The sequence below is a fragment of the Narcine bancroftii genome, chromosome 1 (assembly GCF_036971445.1).
Source record: "Narcine bancroftii isolate sNarBan1 chromosome 1, sNarBan1.hap1, whole genome shotgun sequence".
NCBI classification, from domain to species: Eukaryota; Metazoa; Chordata; class Chondrichthyes; order Torpediniformes; family Narcinidae; genus Narcine; species Narcine bancroftii.
In genome coordinates, this window is record NC_091469.1 from 454,803,976 (window position 1) to 454,816,425 (window position 12,450).

The 12,450-nt window shown below is 39.1% G+C and overlaps 1 protein-coding gene across 11 annotated transcripts in view; it reads left to right on the forward strand.

Annotated features, from left to right (window-relative positions):
* The window catches only part of LOC138751807 (phosphatidylinositol 5-phosphate 4-kinase type-2 alpha), a 282,764-nt gene that overhangs the window by 205,548 nt on the left and 64,766 nt on the right, over positions 1-12,450 (forward strand). For all 11 annotated transcript variants that reach the window (XM_069914619.1, XM_069914618.1, XM_069914616.1 and 8 more), the window contains 2 exons: positions 242-388; positions 5,825-5,863. In XM_069914619.1, coding sequence (XP_069770720.1) covers positions 242-388; positions 5,825-5,863 — 186 coding nt within the window. The remainder of the gene's footprint in view (positions 1-241; positions 389-5,824; positions 5,864-12,450) is intronic.

Genomic DNA, 12,450 nt, shown 5'->3' on the forward strand with positions numbered 1-12,450 from the left:
TTCTTTTTTAGCTATTTACAACTTTTCTGTAAGTGATCTTGAAGATCAGATATAGGTCACTGTGGTCAGATTGTAATGGCTGTTGAGACCATGACTGTTTTGTTGGAAAGGCAAATCTGTTTACTCAGAAAGGTATCTGTTTTGTTGTTGTGCACTTTCATAAAGATCTCAGTTTGTTTAACCATTGTAGAATTGAATGTTTGCTCTCTTTATCATGTTCTCTCCCCTTTGCTCCATGCAGTATATTGTGGAATGTCATGGAAACACCCTCATTCCACAATTCCTGGGAATGTATCGACTGACAGTGGATGGGGTTGAGACCTACATGATTGTTACAAGGAATGTTTTTGGTCATCGACTCCCTGTTTATAGGAAGTATGATCTAAAGGTAATGAGAACTGAGTATTGTAATTTTCTTACTATGAACATTTTTGGTTATGCAAGTTTTGAAAATGTGTTTCTGTTTTTTCTCTTAAACTTTGATTTTCTAATTTTACATTCTGTAGCCCTTTGTACAGGTTGTACCTCTCTAACCCAGCGTTTCTGTGGTCCGGAACTCCCGTGGACAAATTCGTTTTGAATCAGCCACCCTTAGTTTGTAGATCTGCCACCGGGGCAGCACTGAATGTTTTGGTGATACAGTCCTGTTAATTTCTTATATTCAGCTTTATTTCAGCCCTTCAGGATGTCATCCACAAGAGTGTTAATAAGTGTTCCCTAAGGGGTCAATTTCTATGGCAATGGCAGGGCTTGTGCCAAGGGGGGGGGGGCATTTGCAGGCATCACCACCCCCAATAAGGTATTGTGACCCCTCCCCCAATGTTGCCAGCATCCATGCAATAGAAGCAGTGCATTTATTATGTCGAAAGGAGGAGGAAGTGAGATGGGGTGGCACACGGAGGAGGTTCATGATAGGCAGGTAGGTGTCACTACCAACCCCCCCCCCTTCCACTGAGCGAGTTTTTGAACAATAGATTACCCTAATGCCCCCAGCTAAGACTCGTTCTGATGCTGACCCTGGGCAGTAGCCAGGTCTCATTGTTGCTAGATTAAAGAGATACAACCTGTAATTGTTTACGCAAAACTTTCACCTCCTATAGAATTGCAGAATGGTGACAGCTGAAAACGGGTATTTGGCCTGTTGAATCTGTCCCTACTCCTAACAAGATAAACCCAGCTAGTTCCACTCTCCCATCCTCTCCCCAACGCCCAGCTTTCAGATGCTTATCCAGTACTGCTATGTGCATTCTAGACTGTAATTAGACCTGGGTTAGTGATAGGATGAAAGGTAAAGTTAACAAGTCCAAGGAACTCTGATGACATGAGGCTGGGTGAAGAAAATGCAGTAGTTAGAAAGAGAAAATGCTATCCCAGGGTATAGTCTGTGCAAGGAATTCTTAAAAAAGTAATTAAGAGGGTGAGGTGCCCAAAATAGCACCAGCAGGCAAGATGAAGGAAAATCCCATAGCATTTTATAATTTTATTGAAGACCAGAGTGTAACCAAGAATCAGAACCAACAAATTAGGCTTCCTTACACTTTCTGGCTGCAAACACCAATTGCCTCATTTGCCATAAATGTAGTCATCTGTGTTTCCAGCTGGAGATTGTACACGAGGTCTTGAAGGAAGATTTCTCATCTGTATTCACTTTGGAAAAGGATATTTTATCTGAAGGATTGAGAGAGGAGGACATGAGAGCATAAGAACAAAGAGTAAACATTTGGCCTGTTGAGCTGGCTCCACTTATCTGCCTGTTCCCCTAAACCAGGGGCAGCCAACATTTTAATTTTTAATTTAGACATACAGCATGGTAACAGCCATTTTGACCCATGAGTCTGTGCCTCCCAATTAATCTACACCCACATACATACTTGTGGGCTGAAATGGCCTGTTACCGTGCTCTATGTAGAAATGAATTAAAAGGTTGGTCACCCCTGCCCTAAACCTTAGTTCCCCTATTCAAAATATTAAATTGAGAAAAGGGCATTTGAGTTGTAGAATGATTGCATTTAATACCTTCTCATTTATAATGGTACGAGAAGTCTAAAGTTAAATAATCCTTGTGGTGTAATGAGATGTTGCCAGAAAGGTAAAGGATGGGCCGGAGCTCTGATTGAAACTTTCAAATCTTCTCTGGGTACAGAAGAGTTATTAAATGACTGGAGAACAATAGATGTGTTTTTTTTTCAAGAAGGGCAGCGGGATAAGTCCAGCATAAGGGATAAGAAAATCATTGGAGAGACTGTTTGCTAATCAAGATTATCAATATGGCTTTAAGGCTCCTACTAATAGACTGAACTTTTGAACAGAAAGCCAAGTGCGTTCACGAGGATAATGTAGTTTTATAAGGCCTTTGACAAGATCCTAGATGTGAGATTGGTCCAAATGATAAGACCCCGTGACACGCAAAATAACTTGGCAAATTGGATCCAAAATTGATTTGGAAATTGGCAGTAAAGAGCTTGAGCAGACTTCATTCTCTACTATTCTCCAAAACGATGTGTTCACAAAACATTTTACTATTTCCCTTTATGTTGAATACATTGTTAACTTTGCTTCTGAGATGAATCATCTTCCTTAATCATCTGTTTTGAGGTATTATTTTAAGTAATAGCTGTTAGAGGGACTATCCAAGTTGTCAGTGGATGAGGAAACATTGACAGAATCTTCATGAATCATGCATTCTGAGTCAAAGTTCATTGCTGCAATCCAGAAGATTGGTGGTTTTTGTTTCTTTTTGATTGGAGGTAATTATCTAATATTCCTGAACTGAAATGGGAGCCAGCATTTCTATCTTTACCCTGATTGCCTTATACTAAATTGTTACTCTATTCAGCTCCATTGTTTGGATTATCTAGTTGTGCCTTTTCAAGATATCGTTAATAAAACTGGACAGTAATCCTGGAATTACTGGAAAATGTCGTGCTTATTTCCAAAGACACTGGTTTCTCAAATTACTCTGCCTTAATCTATTGTGCTATTTAAGTAATGATATAAAACAAATACCTATGCATAAAGACATGACAATTGGTGAATAGGTTTATCTGTGCAGCTTCTAAGTAGTCCTAGTGACAGGTTCTGTTGTGAAGGTATTATTTAAGCCATTTCTGGAAGTCCCAATGTCTTGGTGTGATGCAAATGATGAGGGATTTTCCCTCACTGCCCATCCACTTTATGATAGGTAGTCACTTATTGTCTAAAGTAAAACACGAAAGTCTGCAGACTTGGAGACAAGCTTTCTACACACACTTTACAAACATACCAACTCCCATAACTACTCAACCACTTCTTCTTACCCAGTCCCCTGCAAGGATTCTGTTCCTTTCTCTCAATTCCTCTGTCTCTGTTGTGTCTGCTCCCAAGATGAGGTCTTCTCGTCAAGATCATCCGAAATATCCTCCTCCCAGAAACGTGGCTTCCACTATGTCACCATCAACTCAGCCCTTACCACATCTCCTCTATTTCCCGTTCATCTGCCCTGCCCCTAGATGCAACAATAACAAGATTTCCCTTGTCCTCACCTAGAAGCCTCCGCATCCAACACATTACCCTCTGCAATTTCTGTCACCTACATAGTAATCCCACCACTAGACGTATTCCGCTCCCCTCCCCTCTCTTGCTTTTGTAGGGACCGCTCCCTCCATGACTCCCTTATCCACCCATCCCATCCCACCAGTCACCTTCTTGGCACTTTCCCCTGTGGCTGTCACAGGAAGTGCCAACACCTCCCTCACCACCATTTAGGGCCCCAAACAGGCCTCCTGAATGAAGTAGCACTTCACTTTGAATCTGGGGGAGTCATCTACTGCATCTGATGCACTCATTGTGGTCTTCTCTACTTTGGAGAGACTGGAAGATCACTGAGCACCTTCTCTCTATCCAAATCAATGACATGATCTTGCATTTGCCAACCGTTTCAATTCTGCGCCCCACTCCCATGCTGACATGTTTGTCCATGATCTCATGTACTGTCAATCCAAGACTACTCATAAATTGAAGGAGCAATACCAAAGGTTCCATCTGGGCACTCTCCAAAAGGATGGCATTAACATCAACTTCTCTGGATTTTACTATTCCACTCCCCATTCTCCTTCTCTACCCATCCCTTTGACTTCTATACTCCACCACTCTGCCCCTTCCCTCTCCATTCACAGAGTCTTTTTCCCCCCCCCACCTTATCCTCCTATTTCCTCCTGCCTGTGCCCTGTGTTCCTCCTCCCCCCACCATTATGTTTGGGCCCCTGCCTACATTTTGCTCATATCTTGATGAGGGGCTCAAGCCCAAAACATTGGTTATGTATCTTTATCTTGGCTATAACATGTACATTGTCTGACCTGCTGAGTTTTTTCCAGCATCGTGTTTTCACTGATTGTCTGAGTTCAGTTTTTGTTTACCTTTATAGATTGACTAATAATTTTTTTTATTGAAATTGTATTTGATAATAAATGGATAAAAAAATCATTACTGCCAATGTGACCAAGTGGAGATAAATTATGTTTGTAATTTTACTTGGTCTCTTCTTCAAAAGCAGGATGAAACAAAATAAAATAGGAACAGGTGCATCTGCTTGGCTTCTCATATCTGGTATTCAATCAGATCATGACTGATCCTTGATTCCCAACTGATTAAAGGCATTTCTATTACAGCTTTCTGGCAAAGGAATTCCAAAAAAATTACAACCTATTCAAAGAAGACATTTTTTGCTCATTTTATCTGAAATGGTACCCACATTTTTTGAGTCTGTCCCTTCTGGTCCCAGAGCCTCTCAGGATTGAAAATATCTTCTCAATATTTGCCTGTCAAGTCCCCTCAGTTTCCAACATGAAAATAAACCCTCATCCCTACTCACTGCTTCCAACAACACAAGATTTTTATCATGTGAAGTAACTTTGAGTATCACTTTAGTCAAATCCCTTTTTAAAAATCCAAATGCATTACATCTACTTGGTTCCCTCTGCCCAATCAGGATGAACCTTCTTTTAAGAACTCTAGTAGATTTGTTAGAGATGGTTTTCCTTTGCTGAGGCCATCCTGACTCTGCTTGGTCAGAAGGTGATATTTTAACTGTTCTGCTATTACCTGCTTAATTCTTTCTTAGTTTTATTTTCCATAAACAGCCATTAGGCCTCTCTGGTCAATAATTACCTCTTTTTTTAAATAAGAGTATAAATTTTTCCAATCCTTTATTTACAGCCACTGCCTCCTTGCTCTGGGGACTTTTCAGTCTTTCGCCATGTTACTGTACCCCAAAAAGAAACAATGTCACTGAATTCCTGAAGTTCCTGCTTCATAACCTCACAATTCAGAAATTGAAATTAGCACAAAGAACGACATGGTTACTCTCTGGTCTTTCATAATGTAGTCAGTGTAATTCTTGTATCTTCTTTATTCCATTTACATTATTTGGGGAAGTAATTACTTGCTAGTCAATACTAAGCTCTCATACTTTCAAGATAATTTAACAGGAATGGGACCTTTCTTGTTTAATTAGTTTTGATAATTTTTGCTATCTCTCTTTTTAAGTCTGCCGTATTTTTTCCTTCCTTCCTTATTATCCTCCGAATCTGATTCCACTTGGGAAACACAACTTGAAAATTTATTTGGCATGGCAGTATCCAAATCAAAAACATTCTTTCTGAATTGTTCAGTATATCAATGTATGTTCCCAAAGCAATTTTCACTAAATTGCACATAAAATTGTGTTAATATTGAAAATTACTTTTTGAGAGATTGAAATTTTTTTTTCCTTGTATTGAATAATTGAGTTTGATTTTTATTTTTAATTCTCGATGTTTGAGTCACCATTTCTATTTCTTGTTTCAGGGATCCACTGTGGCCAGAGAAGCCAGTGACAAAGAAAAGGTAAATCACTTTTAATGTTTATGACGATAATGGTCACAGGTGTTGGCACACATTCTAATTAAGAATAGTACATGCAATTGAAATTTGCTGCAAATACCCTGTAGATCAGGCAGTATCGATGAATTTAATGTAGAAATGGAAAGGACAGGATACTGCATTCAGCTGCATGTTCCTGCACCACCGTTTAATGAATTTACCATTGAACTTCATCACTATTGAGCTTCAGCCTCATAATTCTTCCTTCACTGTAGAGAGAAGCAAGATTTTTATTTTTCCAATTTTTGTAAGAATTAGGAAGAAGTTAAGGGCCAAAACAAATTTTATGATGCAGGTGGGGAGCTCAGACTGTAGCAGCGAGAGGTTGAAATTTTCTGCAAAACTCCAACCATTTGTTCTATATCCTACTGTAGTCTTCGGCATCCTCCTAATCCCCGCCACCAACAATTTTTGTGTCATGCACAAACGTACAGTACTGTAGAAGATATGATGAGTAAGTTTGTGCGAAGCAAAATCCTACCACTGTTATACACCACTAGCCAATCAAAAACCTTCCTTCCACTGTTGTACATTGCTAATCAATCAAAAATATTAGACTCTGTCTTTCTAATTGTACTTAAATCCTGTCTCAAATTATTTCCCTTCCACTAACATAAAACTCACTGAAGAAATGTTATTACATAATCCCTACTATTGCTGTTGGGAATTGAAATCTGTCATAAAGAAAACTAAGCCTTGATAGAAAAATAGATGTTGTTTTTAAAATACTTCATTTTTAAATTTTTCATAAAAAATTAGTAATTATACAAATATATATTAAATTTTATACAAAGCAACAAAAAAAACACACATACAAAGACCCTAAATCTACCCCTTTCTGCTTTCTCCCCCCTTCCCCTTATTAAATACCTTTTCATACACTGGCAGACCTTACAGTTTAAATTAACCTCATGATTCAGGGAGAGATCTCTTTTGAATTTAGCAGCATTTTATTAGAGTTGGGCACCAACATAGTTCAAATATGGTCGCCATATTTTTAGAAACGTATCATACTTGTTCCTTAAATTGTATGTTATTTTTTACTTTGGTATACAACTATCCATCTCTGCAATCCACCTCAGCAAGGTAACTGGAGAGTCTAACTTCCACGTATGTGGACTGTACGTATGTTGAGATTCTTCATTAAAGGTTCATTTGTTGAAAATTTTTTTTTTAGAAAAATTGATTTCATACCCCCATTAAGACACTTGAATCTGACTTGTGACCAATCTGAGTTATGACCAATCCTTAGGTCCCAATTACAGTCATAAATGAAATAATCTGATCTCTCAAAAAAAACCTTCATTATATCCCATATTAAAAAAGCTGTTATCCATTGATCCCAAATTTTTTTCACGGAAGATTTCTATTTGTCACCTAATAAATAGTTTAAAGTCCTCCCGCTTTAACATTTATGGAGTTCAAATGCCATCTGTAAACACCTTCCACTATTGAAATAGTCAGCGTAAGTGGTAAGTCATCAGAAAGTAGCTTTGACAAATATTCTGACTTCATCACCCTATCTTTTTGTCCAGCTGACAGTAAAAAAATAACTTGATTCTTGTACATGAATTATGTACTCTTGAGTAGAAAGAATAGTCTCTCTCTGTTGGGTTAAGCTGCCTCCAAATATCAATCAAATTTAGGTCCTTCCTATAAGATAATGTCATTTTAGCAGCTTTAGCCCTAGTTCTTGCAGATTTATCCAATGTTGGATCCAGACAAAAATTAAAATCTCCTCCTATCAAAATATTGTCTCCGCTCAGCAACTTTCAAAAATATAATTCTTCATAAATCCTTCGTAGTTTGGTGCATAAATGTTCATAAACATCCATAATTCTGAATATTTTATCTTTTGTTATATTCTCTACAATAACCAGAAGATTTTTATTTATTAAAATCACACCACCTTTTGCCTTAGAATTGAACGACAAAGAGAAAACCTACCCAACCCATCCTCTTTTTAACTTGTCATGTTCCACCTTAGTAAGATGTGTTTCCTGTAAAAAAGACCACATCTGCCTTTAACTTTTTCAGGTGAGCCAAAACCTTCTTTCTCTTGCTCAACCCATTTAAACCGTTAATGTTAAAACTTATAAACTTTAACATCTTATCCATATTGTTTACAGTAATACAGTCACAGTAAATAATTAAACAATCTCATGATCCCTTTTGAAAAAAAGTGCAAAGCCCCTGCTCTGACAGTGACGTAAATAGAAAACCCGCGATAAAAGCCTATGGAATCCTCCAGGGATGAAGAAGAACCACCTCACCATAAAGGGCCATCTTTAAAACAAAATTCCCTCCTGACACCATTTACTCTCTCCCCCCCCCAGACTAGAGTCTACTCCCTGCTGTTACTTTATTGAACGTTTCCCTGAGATCTCCATGAAGTGTCAATAAGAAAGATTAACATTACCTAATAAATATCAGATGACTCAAAAAAATCTTAGTACACAAAAATACAATCTTCATAAAGTTCTCTTCCAAAGTCATTTTTCTTCTTAAAGTCCCCAAACAAATTCTTCTGCCTCTTGCTTTGTCTTGAAAAACCACCAGTTGCCTTCTGAGACTGCCACCTGCAAAATCATTTGGTAAATCATGGAGTACCTAAGATTTTTCACCCGGAGCTGCCAATTGACTGCGTTGAATTCTTTTCCTTTCTGTTCAACTGCTGGGCTGAAATCTTGGAAAAACATGACCTCTTGTCCATCCCATTATTCGTTTTAGAGTACTCAAATGCTGCTATTAAGATTGCTTCCCAATCCCTGAAGCTCAACAACCTCACAAGAACTGGTCAAGGTCGTGTATTTCCATTTCTTCTAGGTCCAAAGGTTCGATGGGCTCTCTCAATCTGTACTTGTCCACTGAGTGACACAGCACTAAGTACATCAGGAGTCCAGGATTCAAAGAATTTAACTGCATCTCTTCCTTCGGCATCTTCTTTTAAACCAATAATTCGTGCATTATTTCATCTGCTAACGCTCTCCATGTGATCAATCTTATCCAGTCATTGCTTATCAGTCGCCCACTGTTTTGCTTGGTCATGCAGTTCTTCCAATTTCTAATCGAGCTTTCCTAAGTCTCTTTCAGCATTGTTCATTCATTCATTCCATTAAATCGGTGATTGACTCACCCATATTTTTGACAGAGTCCACTAAATCTTTCCATCTCTCCTTCAACTTTTGCAAACTGTGTTCCCAAGGCTTCCATCCCTGATAGAATTGCCTGTATTTCTCGAGCAGAAGTTCCTGAAATTGAGGAAGTTGAAGCTCCCTTTGGACTATCAGTCAATGTCGCAGGCCATCTCGGAGCTCCTTCCGACTTTGGTTTTGATTTTTTTTTTCCAGTCATATTTGTTCTTCACGGAGAACTCAGCCAGAGCACGTCTGCTCAGTCTCATCCATGGCCATGCCCCGGAGTAGCTATTACTTGATAGCAGCAACTAAGATGCATCAAAATGAATGGCTTTGTTTATTATGATGGTCAATTCTGTCTTATTTATGTTTCTTCCCCATTCCTGAATCCATTGCTTTCTACATATGTACTGTGTTAATATTCTTTGTGGAGTAACTAATAACCAGCAAGTACTTTAATTAAATGAAGGAGGATTGAGATAATAATGAGGTGACACTTGCTTAACTGTCAAAGTAATTCTGAATTCACTGATGAAGGTCTGTTGTAGGACCTTCTCTGAATACAAATTTCAAGAAAGTTAGGAAGCACGGTAGAAGCATTCTTTCCATTGTAAAGAAAACTTCCAAAAAAATTGGTGGCACTACTAGAGCTACTGTAAAAGCAGCACTACCGCTGATGTGGACCCAGAAGAGTGGAGTCACAACACTACTCTGAAGGGTTCAACCACCCAGTCCTAATACAGGCATTAAACAGCCTTTTAGAGGAGCAGACGGTGTTTTTAAAATAAAATCCTGCAACCATAGGTCTGTGCCCAAGATGACGGTGCCTATGCTCGGCAATGGTCATGAGGGGCTGCTGACTCTGGGGGAGCAGCGGGCCAGCATAGGGCATTAGAAACCGGGAGAACAGCCACCGTTGAGAAGGAGAAACAGAGGAGATGACTCTATAGAGCGATGACCATGGTGGCGGACCAACGAGGGGGTTAGCAGATGAGGGACCCACACAGGTTGCGGGTGACTTGAGGTCGGGAAATCTGCATGTGCTCTGGGCTGTTTGAGACTGACTCGTGGGAACCGTTTGACTAAGATGGGATTTGAGAGGGTGCTGAGGGTAAGAAGGGCTCCTGAAGGTCCTCGGACACTGAAGACTTCCTCATAGTGTCGGAGGTTTGGATCTCGAGCTCACATTACCAGTGGATCAAACACAATGTAAAAGCGCAAAGCTGGAGAAACTCAGCTGGTCAAACAGTGTACTTTATATAGCAAAGATAAAGATACATAACTAATGTTTTGGGCTTGAGCCTTGCATCAAGGTAGCACATTCCAGACTCTATATAAAGACATTCCTCCTAATGTTCCCCCTAAATCTTTGCTCTTTCACCCTTAACCCATGTTCTCTGGTTTGTATCTCACCTAACCTCAGTGGAAAAGCTCTATTGGTATTTACTCTATCTATACCCCCTCATAATTTAAATAGCTCTATCAAATCACCCTTCATTTTTCTACACTCCAGGGAATAAAGTCCTAACCTATTTATCCTTTCCCTGTAACTCAGTTCCAGAAGTCCGGGCAACAACCTAGTAAATCTTCTCTGCACTTTTTCTATCTTATTGATATTATTCCTGTAGTTAGGTAACAAAAATTGCACACAATACTCCAAATTTGGCCTCACCAATGTCTTACCATAACATCCCAACTCCTATACTCGATACTTTGACTTATGAAGGCCAATATGCCAAAAGCTCTCTTTACAACCCCATCTGTCTTTGATGCCACTTTAAGGGAATTGTGTATCTGTATTCCCAGATCCCTCTGTCCAACTGCACTCCTCAGTGCCCTACCATTTACCATGCATGTCCTTTCTTGGTTTGTCCTTCCAAAATGCACACCTCACACTTGACTGCATTAAATTCCATCTGCCATTTTTAGCTCATTTTTCCAGCTGCAAGTTTTGAAAGCCTTCTGTTCTGACAACAACACCTCCAATCTTAATGTCATCAGCAAACTTGCTGATCCAATTTACTACATTATCATCGAGATCATTGATATAGATGACAAACAACAATGGTCCTATCACTGATCCCTGGTGCACACTACTAATCGCAGGTGTCCAGTCTGAGAAGCAATCATCCACTACCACACTCTGGTTTCTCCTGATAACCAGCGTCAAATCCAGTTTACTACCTCAGCATGAATACCGAGCTTCTGACCTTTCCTGACTAACCTCCCATGTGGGACCTTGTCAAAGGCCTTACTAAAGTCCATGCAGACAACATCCAAATCCTTTCCTTCATCAAGTTTCCTAGTAACCTCTTGAAAAACTCTATAAGATTGGTTAAACAATCATGTTCACCATCCCAAATCAATCCCTGGTTATCCAAATACTTTTACATTTGATCTCTTAGTACACCTTCCAATAATTTATCTACTACTGAAGTCAGGCTCACTGGCCTATAATTTCCAAGGTTTCTTTTGAGCCTTTTTTAAACAACGGAACAACATGGTCAACCCTCCAATCCTCTGGCACCACACAAATTGTTTTGGAGATGTCAAATATTTCTGCCAGAGCCCCTGCAATTTCTACACTAGCCTCCCTCAAGGTTTGAGGGAACATCTTGTCAAGCACTGGGAATTTATCCATCCTTATTCGCTTTAAGCACCTCCTCCTCTATAGATTCCACATCGACAATGCTTCTTTTCCTAACTTCTCTTGGCTCTGTGCCAGTTTCCTGTTGGGGGAAAAAAAACTAAGATCTCCCCATGTCTTCTGGCTCCATACATAGTTGACCACTCTGATTTTCAAGGAGACTAATTTTGTCCCTTACTATTCTTTTCCTCATAATATACCTGTAGAAACCTTTAGGATTTCCCTTCACATTGTTTAGCCTTCCTGATTTCTTTCTCAAGTTCTTGTATTTTTTATACTCCTCAAGTATCTCATTTGCTTTATGTTGCCTATACCTGTTAGACACCTCTCTCTTCTTCCGAACCTAATCCCCAATGTCCCTCAGAAACCAAGGGTTCTTATCCAAGTATCTGTATTTCACTTCCTTAGGATACCTTCCAACAATTTTCCCAGTCCTAATGTTTAGATCACTAGCCTATAATTTCCCACTTCATTCTTGGAGTCTCAATCACCAATTGTGAGTCAGTCATTTTTATTAATTAAATTATTTTAAAAGTTTCTTTCAAGCTATGTAGTAGTAATAATTGTTTTCAGTTGTCTCTTTCATGTATGTGTTAGTTTTTAAAACATGTCTTTTAGTGATCTTGCGATGAGAAAGAATTGGATATCCAGAAAATTTGTGAGCAGGTTTACCAAAATGGTTCCAGGGTGAGGGATCTTAGTTACAAGATTAGATTGGAGAATCCTTGGAGCAAAGAAGATTGAGAAGAGATATCAAAGAAATGTTG